Source organism: Zootermopsis nevadensis, unplaced genomic scaffold (genome assembly GCF_977971745.1).
Source record: "Zootermopsis nevadensis isolate Lab colony 2312 unplaced genomic scaffold, Znev_1.0 Znev_ptg000037l, whole genome shotgun sequence".
Classification (NCBI taxonomy): Eukaryota; Metazoa; Arthropoda; class Insecta; order Blattodea; family Termopsidae; genus Zootermopsis; species Zootermopsis nevadensis.
Window position 1 is genome coordinate 3,948,117 of NW_028259169.1, and position 13,794 is coordinate 3,961,910.

Below are 13,794 nucleotides of genomic sequence, written 5' to 3' on the forward strand. Positions count from 1 at the left end.
AGTACCTGGGAGGGAGTACCATCTTCATGAAGGCCAAACGTTCTTTCAGCTGCTGAAGCGCAAGGGCTCACGAGATGATTTTGGACCAGTTGCGAAGGAATTGAGTCTGCCAATGAATGCTGCACTGTGTAAGGTAAAATAGCATGTTACTGGATCAGTACCTGAAACTTAAAATTCTGCCGTATTGCTTCTTTCAAGTACTTCAAAATAATTTTGCTCATGTTTCGTCATGCTGTTACTATCGTAGTCTCTTCTTATGATGGGGTGAGACTTTGTCTCTGTGGAACTGTGGCTGCTAATGGGCCCATTCTCCATCCCCCAGATGATACATGAGTGAATATGGAACTTGATTAAAGTGAAGGACTTAGACGGAAACTTGTCTCAGTGCCACTTTGTGCACCACAAATTCCACACGGACTGCCCTGACATAACCCAAGGCATCCAAGGTGAGATGCTGTTGCAATAAAAAACTACAGTTAGAAATGAGAGCTGCACTCTGTGTTGAGAACAAACTAACGTCCCATTTTACAAATGTTAATGAATGAAATTCTATTTTTACGCAATTAAAAATCAGTATCACTTTTTCAGTTTGTGTAATGATTTTTTATTACACAGAAGCACATGACAAGAAGTAACATACAACATAATTTCCACCCCTGATCACCATTACTCCCACCTTGCATGTAGCCAAGTTCCTCCTTTGTGCTTAGTCATTTTTGAGAGTCTCATCTCACATGATCTTATTATTTGCATCTCCATTAATTTATAATTAATTGCTGTTCGTTATTATAAACATTTGTGAACTGTATACTTATCTTCCTTGACTCTCGTGTGTGAGTGCGCACGTGAGACAGAGAGAGATATATATAACTTTCTTTGAATGTAAGTTAATACTAATAAGTTTATTTTTGTGTTCACTTTAAAGGGACTTCCAATGAATATTTCTCTTCTATAAATTGAGTAGTTGGTGTACATTGTATATTGACTTTATTTGTTGTTGTTATTATGTGAACAGCCACGGTGGTCTAGCGGTTAGAACGCTGGCCTTGTAATCCTGGGGTCTCGGGTTCGAATTTATAACTTGTGTTGGGCAAGGCCGTGGTCTAGGCAACACGGAGTTTTCCTCCGTGGCATCCCAACAATTACTCCATTCACACACAGAAGAAGGCAATGGCAAACCACTTGTGGATCATCTGCCAAGAACGTATATGAACAGGTCCCAGTCCGAGAAAAGGAGGGAATGATCCTGTTCATATGGACCTGTCGTCACACAGAACACTAAATAAATAAAATAAAATAATTATGTGAACAGGAAAAGTGGTTTTTCATTTTGAAAGAATAAAAAATCTTTAAGGGTGTTCAGCAGCAAAGAATTGAAGAGAATATTTGTGACTAAGAGAAATGAATGCAGAATTTAAGAGAATTACATTGAACTCCATAAGATGTACATTTAATGTAGTAGTATGATTAATGAAGGATTATAATATGGTCATCATGATTTAAACAGTAAAACAGATGACTTCGTTTCAAACACTTCATGGTAGAATCAGACATGAATAGTATTTTCGAAATGGATCTTAAGAAACTAGCATGTGAGCATATAAATTGTACTGAACTAATTATGGATTGTGTCCAGTGGTGGTTTTTTTTGATGAACCTACAAGTTCTGCGCACGTGGGATTGGCTGAATAACTGTCAACTCCTGCACCACGGAATTAGCAAATCACTGAATTGTAATTCTGTATTGCAGCCTTTAATGGGTTAGTCTAGTGTTACTCAGACTGTACTTTACAGAACACTGGCAATATATTGAGTAATCTCAAGGGTTCTAAGAAAGAATTTTGTCAAATGGTGGACTGACTCAGTTGTCAAATACCTTTGCTGTTATGGCAATATAGTTAACTTGATACACTGCGTCATTACACTTTTAAGTCACACTGTAACAATTTAGGGAAACAAGGTTATCAGTCATTGTTGTGTGCATTTTTAATGCCCTCAGCATGCATATTTAGGATGTGTGCAGCAGTACTTTATTGAAAACGGTGCAAATTAGAGATGAACTTCACATCTCCCAATACATTTTACCAGTTTTTATAAAGTTAGGACTGGCAGAAGAGTGGTGATGACTGTCATTCATAGTGACATGAAATCTGAGTGTCAGTATATGTGTAACATTATTTGGATGACCAACAACAAACAGTCTGTGTGATGCTGTGTGACTCCAGAGGGTAGCGTACCTAGCGGACGTTCTTACGAAGATACGTGAACAAAATTTTAAGGTGTGACTATCACAGTTATCTTGGCATGTGAACAAATTTATATATAAATAAAATAGAATTTTGGAGGACGTGTACTGGTTGAAAAAAATGTTTCTGGCTGTTTTCAACCATTGGATGACTTTTCCAATGAACTTGAGAGCTGGATAAGTGATGATTTTCTTTCAGATACAATTGAACGTGTATGAGACCTACAAGTTGCAGTGAACGTTTTCAGTGGTTATGAAACCTTTGTACGTTCTCTGTCACAGAGAAAGGTTTGTTATTAGAAACAGATATAAGAAATATGACACTTCAGCAGGCCGTGGTTTTGAAAGATACATTAATAAACATTCCTCTTGGTAACTTTTGTGTCAGTTTGAAGGAAGATTGTCCACAAATTCCAAGTGTAGCTGTGAAGAAGCTACTTCCATTTCTATGTACATATATATGTGAAACAACATTCCCAAGATAAGATCATGAACAAACTCCACCCTGCAAGGATTATTTTCAAAAGTTTATAATCAGCTATCCAGTACATTTCCTGCTTTTACGTAGTGCAAAGGATCTCTGTTACGTTCATAAATCCAACCACTGGAGCCTAACCTGAGTCATTGAATCCATTACATGCCCTTCATGTTTTCTGAGCACAATTCTAATGTGAATTTCTCATATCCTTTGTGCACATTACGTGTCTGACCCATTTTATCCTCCTTGATTTAATCACCCAAACAGTACTAAGTTCTGAAGCTCTTTATTATGCATTTCTTTAGACCACTCTTACATAATCTTCCCAAGGTTCAGATATCTTGTCTGAAAGATAGTGCATTTTACTCATATACAGAAAACATATTGTTTTCCCAGGATCCCCCATCCTCTTCAGGGCACGCTAGCCCAACTACCCGTTCATCACCAGCTCCAACACTGGAAGTACCTGAGAACAACATAACAGACAGTGGTACCAGTGGTCTGCGACCACGTTCTTCTACAGTGGGCGCTGCAGAAGGCGAGACAATGAAACGGGAACTACAAAAAAAGCAGTCAAATGGCAGCCTTTCTGCCAGCAACTCCCAGCAACAGTTGAATTCCGTCACTCCTCCCAATGGACAGCAGAAGACCAGTCCCATGATGAATATGTGAGTTCCTTTTGTGGTGTTGTCAGTTGGTTGATAGAATTTCTTTTTTAAGTCTGTTCTCAAGTGTTATGTTTATATGGAACTCTTAGCTTATAAACAGTCAAACCTAATGCCTGATGAATTTAAACTACATAAATCTACATTTTGTTAATAAAATTTCTTCCACGTTATCATTAATGTGTATACCGTCATGTTAGTATTCTTCTAGAATTAGAGATGGACATTTACTTTGTTACAAATGTAATGATTGTACTCTCATGAACTGTTTGCAAGAGCCTCTTCTGTGAAAATTGGATAAAACCTTTTCTTTGAAGGATTGTTTCATCGCCACTTCCTCCCTAATCTTAAATGTTTACTGATGTCACTATGCAGGAAATACAGTTATTTATATGTAATATTTGTACAGATGGAGCATCAGCAAAGATACAGTCCGTACTATAACATCTTTCTGAACCCTCATATACAAGACAGATTTTTGTATTCTGAGATCTCTCCATTTCAGTGACAAATATTAACCTTATAATACACAAGATGAAAACTGTAACACAGTTTGGAAAATGAGAGTAATTATGTCGGTGATTCTCATGCTAAATATTAAAGTCTCATTTTCAGATAATAAATATGAAAGGATCAGTAAACAATTTGGGATACAGATCTACAAAGTGTGTGACTGAAATGGATATTTGTGTGATATGACAATTACAAATGCAGTGATGGACATGATTTGTGTAGTACAGGGGTCGTCAACCTTTTTATACCTACAGCCCACTTTTGTATCTTTGTTGATGGTAAAATTTCCTTACCGCCCACCGGTGCCGCACATACTGCCCACCACCATGAAAGAGGTACAGCTCGAAGACTGAATGATGGCCGTTATGCGCACTAAACTCATGCCTTTGATACGGAGCTCATTTGTTGCTCCTTCATCCACGAGTTTACTTCGAGAAGTGCCCGGTGAATTATTATCTATATTCAAAATTTTAGAGATGGAATTCAAAAGTAAATTGCAAAAGCATATTTTAAAAAGTCAAACTCGCGAAGTTGTTAGCAGTGTATTCGTTATATGAAGGAAGAACCAAATTTGTAACAACGGACAAAAACCCACACTGCCCACCATGAAAGCTTGAATCGCCCACTAGTGGGCGGTACGGACCAGGTTGACGACCCCTGGTGTAGTATAATGTCTTCCTCTGATTTATGAGACAATTTGCATATTATGAGAATACATTGCTCTTGTCCTGTGAGGACGAGAATGCTGCAGGAACTGACTAAAACAGAGTTACATTTTGACGGGGTGAGGGGTGATCTGATTGAAGTGTATGTATGTATGTATGAGAATAAGATTGCAAGGGGTTGTAACACATGTCTGGAAAGAGAAATTAACTGTTGCGTGGTCTATAGGTTTGCGTTATGATAAAACATTTGCAAATTCTGAAAGGGGTTAGATTCTTTCTCAGTAAAAAATACAACAGTTTCATAAGTTAGTGGATATTTTAAGCAAAGCTGGAAATTAAAATTTGTTCCTTTGATTATCTATCACCAGAAACTTCATGTTTTTTTAAGCATATTTAGATATTTTTATCTAGTTTTGGCATTCTGTGGTAGAATAAGAGAAGAACAGCTTCTTTCAGAGGACTGTTTGAAATATTCCAAAATTTTTGCAGAATTAACTGTGGGAAAATCTCAAGCATACTGAACAGACAGCACATTGATAGTAGTAACTTACGTGATTTTTATATTCTAAGAATCCAGAAACTGTCAACTAAGTCGACATAGAAACAAACGTGCACTAACCCCAATCATTCAATGCTGGAGTTCACTCAAACATCAGTATATCAGATGCTTCGAGGGACATAAATTTAACCTCAAATGTTCTTCAGGACCAAACTATCTTAAGCAAAAACTGTAATAAAGAGTTTCAGGTTGGGGATGGAACAGTACTTAATGATGAAAACAGAACTAAACTATAATATGTGAATAAAAATTATGAGTATAAAGCCATGAAAAACAGTCTGGCTAGTATAAAGTTTTAAGAATTCGTATATTCTATATTTTTATGACACTTTTAAAGAAGGAAATTGTAACATATTTTGTAATTAATGTGTACATAATGAGAAGTAATAACAGATGAAGAAGTTACAGTTGTATGTTTACTAACTCTGTACCATTACTTAAGTAAAATACATAACTGTAGGTCACCTGAAGATCTTATAAATACAGCAAAATGTGGAGTATCATCTTCATCATGGACGCTACAAACCAGGGTGGGGTGTTAGCCCCATGCCCAACCCCCCCAACCTGGAAGACCAGGCCTCCGTATTTACATCACCTGGAAGCAAGGTGGTCCAGCTATACCCCCAGAATATCATACAAAAACAAAATAGATCACGTCTGTTGAAATATTTTTGTTAATAGTATTGAAAAATTAAATAATAAATGAATCTAAAAGAATGTGAAATATCTAGGTAATAACATTGTGGGTGTACACTGTCTGAAAATAAGCTTGTCAGTGTCGTTTGATTTGTTGATTCAGGAATTGCATAACTGTTATTTCGTAGAGCAATCGCCCACATAAATGTAGGGCAGTAGTTTAACATTTTAGAGACAGACACATGTTTAGGGTTTTAAATTCTGTTATACCTTCAAAAATTTTGCAGTATTTAACAAGCTGAAACATGGGAGATAGGAGAGAATTTTCACAGTGTATTCAACTGAAAACTGTAATTTCTCCAGATTACTTTTACACCAAGCATTGAAACAAAACATTGATTTTGTGAACAGATTCCTGAAAGTTGGTCACACCTCAAAGACATCACCAACACAGGAGCTGAATCAGGATGTGGCAAGGCAATCTGGATCATGGCGCCAAGCCATCTTCAATCGGATGCTGACGCCTAACAAGAACCTGTCTGGTAAACTTTAGTTTACTTTCGTTTGGAACCAGCACTGACAAATTTTTATGGCTTAAAGTATAATTTGCTTCATAACTTTTAATGAAGATTAACTGCTGGATTTTGTCAGGACCAGACAGATTTGTTATCAGTTTCAACAAGTGATTTTGTCCTCTTATTTCTTGAGTAGTTGTTGCTAGTAGTGGAGTACTGTATGAGGCTCAGAATGATTCAGTCTCCTGAAATTAGACATTTCCTTCACTAAAGATGCAGTGGTTATATGGAATAAATATAAATATAATACAGTAAAGTAAAGCCATCCCACTGCACGCCATATAGCTCCTCTCTCTCTTGTCAGCATCACGCCCAGGAAATGTATTAGACTAAGAGGCTCTGTGATTATCTGTTGTGATTCTCTCATCCGTTTGTTGTGTTCAAGCAGAGAGGGGCCTGGGGTTAATCAGTATAAAGCAGCACCCACTGAAGCGAGACAGAGAAGAACTGCGTGCTCTGTGGAAAAAAGCTATCAACCAGCAACTGCTGCTCTTATACGGATGGAGAAGGAGAATGCGAGGCTGCGAGGTATCTGTCAGAAATATTATAATGCTTGTTTTAGAACAGAACTGTATAATAAACAGTCACAAAGGAAACAGGAAATGTGGTCAGCTGTCAATATTCACAAATTTGTTCTTCTGCCTGTTTGTAATTGAGCTTCATGCAGTATACACCGTGTTTCAAAAGTAGCGTTACAACTTCGCAGGAGAATATAAATTTATTTAAAGGACGTGCGCAATATTTTTAAATGCACAAATTTAGCCAAACACATCGAGTTTCACGCACGTAAACTGTAGTACGGAAATGTTGCGGCGGGTTTGAAGACGACGAAGGATTTCTGGACTCGGTAATTTTCAGTGACGAAAGCACGTTCCATGTCACTGGTAAGGTCAACGCCCACAACTGCAGGATTTGGGGTAGTGAAAATCCACGTACCTTCCTGGAACATGTTCATGACAGTCCAAAAGTTAATGTTTTGGGCCCTCAGCAAAGATAAAGTGTACAGCCCCTTCTTTTTCATGGAGAAGACTATTACCGGCATTGTGTATCTGGACATGCTCCAATAGTTCCTCATTCCTCAACTTGACGAAGATGACCAGGAAGGACGCATTCACTTCCAGCAAGATGGTGCACCCCCTCATTACCTCGGAGAAGTGCGCGAGTACCTCAACAACCGTTTCCCAGGTCAGTGGATTGGTCAGGCCGCACCAATAGCATGGCCACCTCGTTCCCCGGATCTAACACCTTTAGATTTTTTTTTGTGGGGATTTGTTAAAGATCGAGTGTACGTGCCACCCTTACCTGCAGATGTGGCCGAACTCCGAACTCGAATTACCACCGCAGTTGCTGAAGTGACACCAGAGATGCTACACCGCGTGTGGCAAGAAATTGACTACATAACAAATGGAAGTCACATTGAACCATAAAAATCTGATGGACATAAAACTTGAAGTGTTTGACTACATTTCTATGTTCTGAAATTATATGTTTCTTCTATCAGTTCACCAATATCTCACCCTCAAGTTGTAAAGCTACTTTTGAAACACGCTGTATTATCATCAACATTACTTGAAAAATTTATTGTCATGCTTTATTTATTTTTTTTAAAATCTTGGTTAAAACAAATTTTTTATGAACTGACAAATTATATTTATAATAATTAAATTTAATGATGGTGTAAGGCAATATAAACATATTAATAACTTCGGATTAATTGTTTCTACAGACATCAATGCATTTTGCCAAATAATTGGCACTAGGAGGCCAAGGCCCAATATGGGCTCTAGAGCCATTGGATGGATGGAGGAAGTGGCACATTGTGTGTTTGTAATTATATTCTCAATCATTCATTCTGCAATCCAAACATAAACAAGAGTGATGTAGCATTTACATGATTATGTATATTATCTTTTATCATCTGTGCACCAAGTTTTATGCTTGGTCTAGCTGATCATGTGTTGCAGTAGCATAGTGGTAAACTATTTCACGCTAAAGTTAAAATCCAGCTTACAGCCCCACATGATGGGAGTTTAAATCCCCTGTGATAAAGGTTATTATGCATTCTTTGCACACATGCGTATACACAAAGTATTTTGGTGATGTTTTGAACATCATGCCATTTGGGGAGATGAATCAGATATTTCCATTTGCTGTTTCATATCACATCTTGCTGCGACAACTGATTCTGCTTGCTCATCACTTTTTTTCTCTGTCTGATGAGTCACTTTTGTGATCAAATTCATGATTATCACCAATTTCATTTTGAGTATAACCAGATTCTACTTCTGAAATATTGTCACATGCACAATCCAGAATTGGCACAATATCATCACTTGCATCATCATTTTGCACCATATTGTGCATTTGCTACAAGGGAAATTAAAAAAAAAAATTTCATCATCATCATCATCATCTAACTATCAAGGAGTTTGGGCCTAATGACCCATTCTGGCCTCAATCGTCCAGGAATTCTTTAAGGGCGTCCTTTATTTCTTCTTCCTATTGGTTTGTGTTTCAAAATTAGATGTGGAAATCTGTTTTGCAATGTGTAAAAATTGTCATCAGACTATTTTAATCTTGTATTGATGTCCAGATTATGGTATGTACAGAGATTTGTATGCTTGTGACATCTGGTGAATATTTTACATGCTATTTAAAATAAACAGCAGTGTTTCTAATCCTGTAATGCCATTTGTCGTTGCTGCTACTTGGACATTTTAACACATTTTCAAACAGCAATGGGGTTTGGCTGCATTACACTGATATTTTATTATATCATTATTCATTATTATAAAATATTTTTCAATTCTTTTGCAGGAGATGAACATTATTTTTGTTATTCTGAAATTTTGGTTTGCAGGCATTTGTTTCCATAATTTTTTTTCGTATCTTCCACACACTCGTGCTTTTATAAAGAAAGATAAGTAATGTTAGTAGTTTAAGTGTAAAAGTTGTGAAAAGTGGAAAGTAATACATAGTTTTTGTTTATCAGAGTTTATAACCTTATTTGCAATGATCTAATCACCTTGTGAATATGAAGGTATACCAGCATACACAAAGAAACAGCTATTGATTAATCTAATTTCTTCTTCTGAACACCAAACTCTCTGGTATTAGAATCGAAAGGTAACACTAAAATATGATTTTAGAATCTGTCCTCAATCCAATCCACCTCTAACAACAAATTTAAACTCTGATAATAGGACCTAGTGATTAGGAAGTGCTCCCACTACGTCCGGAATCCAATGAAGTCCGTATTTAATGCGTTCACTCTCAGGTAGCAGAACCTAGAGGTTTAATACTGCTAACAAAAATTCCACCATTTTATCCTGTTATGTTCCAGTACGAGGCCAGGAAATAACATTTCTTCTTTGCACAGTATATTTTTAAGTTGGAATAAATGTGCAATTATTATGTTGATATTGAAATTAGAGTAGAGCGCTGATTGTTCATGGTAGTTGTGGGAGGCAAGGGCCCAGATAATCTAAAACACAGTTAATGCAGATTATATTTAATTAGCATTATCATCATCATCCGTGTAAGCAAAATAGGAACTTTCACAAATTTGTACATATTAACATACATATTCCTATTGCAAAACTTACTAAACATTCTTTTTTGAAGTCATTTTGTAAGCAAGTCCATAGATTTTGTTTTGATATTTCTGTTGGCCTTTTTTTTATATACTCACAAATTTGTAAAAAGGTCATCGTAATCAAAGTCATTTTCATTTCCCATGAAGTAAAGTGAAGATAAGGAAAATGTAATTACGCAGTCTGAGACCATGGATAAATTGGGCCCCAGATAATCAGAGCTGTGCTGTAGTTTACTAATTTTGTATTTTATTGAATTACGAATAATAATTAACAACCACAGGATTGGTTACATCATCAGACACTGTAAAGTAACCCATTGTTTTGGCAGCCCGACAGGAGGAAGCGACAGTGAAGCGCATCAAGTTGGAATATGATGAGATAGGTTCATGTGTGCAAGAAGTAATGGAGGTGTGGGATCTCTTGGTGAGCAAGGAGAGTCACGTCTCAACTCAGTGTGACTCCAAAATGCTGCTCCAAGCCATCAGGCAAGGTGAAGACATGAGATAATAGCAGATAATGGAGAAATAGTTCAGTGACAGGATTAAAATAATTTAATCTCAGAAATAATAAAGTTAAATCTGGGGTTATACTCATTTGAAGAGGGTTGGGAAGGATTGTTATCCTACCCCTTACATAACTATGAACAGAGAGGGAACTTCACTGACAAATATGTGGCATTTGGTAAAGTACACTAATAAAGCCAAATTTCATCATTTTATACTTAAGCATCTGTAGACTTAACATTATATTGTGTTGTATTTCTTAATACTGCTGCTTTGTATTTGAGGAGTTACTGGTTTCAATACCAGCCTGTTATTTTTTAATGTTTTTTTCCTTGTACTGTTGAAGGAGACATCACATTGGTGTTTTAAAATAAGCCATGACCAATTCGTTCATGTAACATACCATTCGTAATCACCTTATTTCACAATACAAGATGATTATAAATATTCTTTTCACTTTTAAAAAATGTTTTTAAAAAGGTAAGCTATGCACGATAATGAAATTTGTAGGGCATGAATAAAAACTCGTTTTGAAGTCAGTTACCTAATTTCAATGTGAGCCCAGCTGGTGATTCTACATGTGTCAAAGTGATTGTCATTCTCATTCCAAAGATTGCACATTTGCACATACATCATCATCTCAGATGTGAATTTTGATGTCATTTTGGTTTTGAATTATTGGTGCAGGGGTAGACAGTCTGTCAAACAACCCCCCTTCCGACACAAAAAGAAATTGCAGGGACCTAGGGGCAAACAGCTGTTCAGAAATTGTCACACTGCAATGAAAATGAAATGTGTTACCATGGGCAATATATGAATGCATTTCACATTCTGTTCACAGTTATTTTAGAAACAGGCTTGTATGAAGCATAAGTGGATGGTTTGGCAGGTGAGGTTAGCCCAGACTCTCTTCAAAACCATCTCTGCATTGCCTTCATTGATGGGATTTCATGAAACCACAACATACAGTTATCTCTCTGCATACAGTTCATACTTAAGGTATACATCCTGAAAATGTTATTATTGAGCGTAGATTTTTTTTAGAATAAAATGTCTAGAAGTGCAAAGATAATTCATAATCACTCTTTGTATCACCTCTGCATAATAAATTTGTTAGGAGCTTTCTTACTAAAGTGTTTAATTTCACAAGATTGTTGGATGTTTTTGCAGGAGTTCCACGCAGCAAGCGTGGGGATGTTTGGCACTTCCTGGCAGAGCAGTACTGTCTGAAAGTTGCTCCAATAGATACAAGCAAGTTCCCTAACTATCACGTCCCGTACGAGAACCTGCTACGACAACTCACCTCCCATCAGCATGCCATCCTTATAGACTTAGGTGAGACAGTTTGTACTTCATCCATGCTTGACATCCATTAATTTATGTGCCTCATTTGCAGCCATTGCCCTTTCATTACTCACCTCAAGTCTCTGACTGAGCAGTGATAATGTTTCATTAATGGATTCATAGTCAACTGAACTGTGTTGGTAATTTTCAGCTATTGAAATCCAAAATTTAAAACTAAACTTTAACTGGACCTAAAGTATGGTAGTTGAGTTTCCTGTGCACTAGATATAATACACTTATTCCACTAGTGACATCAATTATTACCTGTGCTTTTTTAATAAAATGTATACTATATAAAATAGTTCTAATAAGAGGTGTAGAACTTAGTGGAAAGTACATATTACATCGTGCATGAACTTCTTATATGATAAGCTACTAGGAAAATTTAATTTTTGTTTTGTGTAAAGTAGAAATAATATTCAAATGATTGATAACCAGAATTACATTCTGAAGACAACTTTTGCTGGAAACTCCAAACATTGGAATTCAGCCATCAGAATCTTCCAAGCAGTTTTTGACATAAAGCATTTGAATGGACATATTGACAGATAACATAATCTCCACTTGACATATTTATTTTATGAATCAAAAAAGATACATGACAAAGAACACGTGATAGTGTAAGCAACTTCTACAGACATTTTCAAGTTACGCGTCTTATGTTTTTATGTATTTGATAATTTACCAGAAAATTAAATTTACATAAAAATGTGTATCCAATTATTTCTTACAAGTCTTTTCCAGAATGTTTTTTGTTCAGAGGAATAATTAGTGAGATTCTTGTCAATTATGTTTCATAATGTATATTGGTGTTTATATGAAATGGTTGTTATTATTGTCAGCTGGTAATGAAAATTAGAATTAGTAGATGGATCTAATGAAACTTCAAATATAATAGTTTGTCAAAATACATCCACTTTTTATAGACTTCAAATATACAAATAAGTGGCTAGGACAGACATACACACCTCCCTTTTGTAAATTAACTTTATTTTCTCTGTGCAAAGAGTACATACTATTAAACTATTTGCTGATGTCACAAGCGTCATAATTTCAAATAAAAATTTTAATGATTTCTGTTCAACATCAAACAGTTCTGTCTCATAATGAGTAGATGGTTTACTGCTAACAAACTGGCCCTAAATCTAATAAAATTTATAACAAATAACTCTCCACAATTTGCTTTAAGTATTGGTTATAGTGGGAAGTATATACAAGAGTCAATAAACACAAAATTCTTGGGTTTGCAAATTGATAATCACCTAAATTGGACTAATCATATTGATAAACTGATACCTAAGTTAGATCTCTGTTGCATGTCAGCAACTCTGACACACTCAGATCTGAATATTTTGCCTATTTTAACTATTTAATGAAATATGGAATAATTTTGGGCGGAAATTCATCAAACATCAAAAAGATATTCACTTTACAAAAGAAAATTGTTAGGTTATTGGCTGGTGTAAGACCTAGGAATTCATGTAGAAGTCTATTTAAGAGATTAGAGATCTTAGCTCTTCCATGTGAATACATATTCTTGTTAATGAACTTTATTGTAAATAACCAAGAACTCTTTCAAACTATACACCACGTCAACACAAGGAATAAAAATCTGCTTCATAGACCAATTTTCAACAGTCTATCATCAAATCTCACAAGTCTTGTAAATAAAAAGGCACAATTTAAATCAGCATTGAAAAGATACTTAATTACACAATCCTTTTACTCTGTCGATGAATCCCTAATGTCTAAAAGTAAGTCGTAATTTATCCTTTGTTTGTATTTTTGTGACATTTATATGACTTGTATTTGTATAACATGTATTGTATTATTATTACGACTTATTCCACATCCTATTGTCATCTGACTAAGTTATGGATCCATGGAATGTAATAAAGATGTATGTATGTATGCAAGAGTCTTTCTGCCTATTGTTTTTTGGGGTGTGAAACTTGGTCTCTCATAAAAGAGAAGAGAGTTTGAGAGTACAGGTCTTGGAATATGTTTGAGATTTT

The 13,794-nt window shown here is 35.8% G+C and overlaps 1 protein-coding gene across 4 annotated transcripts; it reads left to right on the plus strand.

Moving 5' to 3' along the window:
• The first annotated feature begins 1 nt into the window (after window position 1).
• Window positions 2-11,743, plus strand: LOC147871852 (uncharacterized). Of its 4 annotated transcripts, XM_087360035.1 has the most exons (7): window positions 173-3,391; window positions 6,173-6,303; window positions 6,725-6,864; window positions 7,365-7,521; window positions 10,261-10,422; window positions 11,277-11,434; window positions 11,606-11,743. In XM_087360035.1, the coding sequence occupies exons 1-4, from the start codon at window positions 3,015-3,017 to the stop codon at window positions 7,401-7,403; spliced, it is 687 nt and encodes a 228-aa protein (XP_087216161.1). In that variant the 5' UTR covers window positions 173-3,014; the 3' UTR covers window positions 7,404-7,521; window positions 10,261-10,422; window positions 11,277-11,434; window positions 11,606-11,743. The 4 variants fall into 4 exon arrangements, with proteins under 4 accessions (XP_087216164.1, XP_087216161.1, XP_087216160.1 ...); XM_087360038.1 differs by lacking the exons at window positions 10,261-10,422; window positions 11,277-11,434; window positions 11,606-11,743 and adding exons at window positions 2-133; window positions 7,615-9,324 and having other exon boundaries at window positions 3,120-3,391; XM_087360037.1 differs by lacking the exon at window positions 7,365-7,521 and having other exon boundaries at window positions 178-3,391.
• Window positions 11,744-13,794: the final 2,051 nt, after the last annotated feature.

Excerpts from the sequence above, each read along its gene's own strand:
- LOC147871852 (XM_087360035.1), top strand. The coding sequence starts at position 3,015 with ATGCATTTCTTTAGACCACTCTTACATAATCTTCCCAAGGTTCAGATA. Across the intron at positions 3,392-6,172 it reads ACCAGTCCCATGATGAATAT|ATTCCTGAAAGTTGGTCACA; the intron begins GTGAGTTCCTTT and ends TTTTGTGAACAG. Across the intron at positions 6,865-7,364 it reads GGAGAATGCGAGGCTGCGAG|ACTATTACCGGCATTGTGTA; the intron begins GTATCTGTCAGA and ends TTCATGGAGAAG.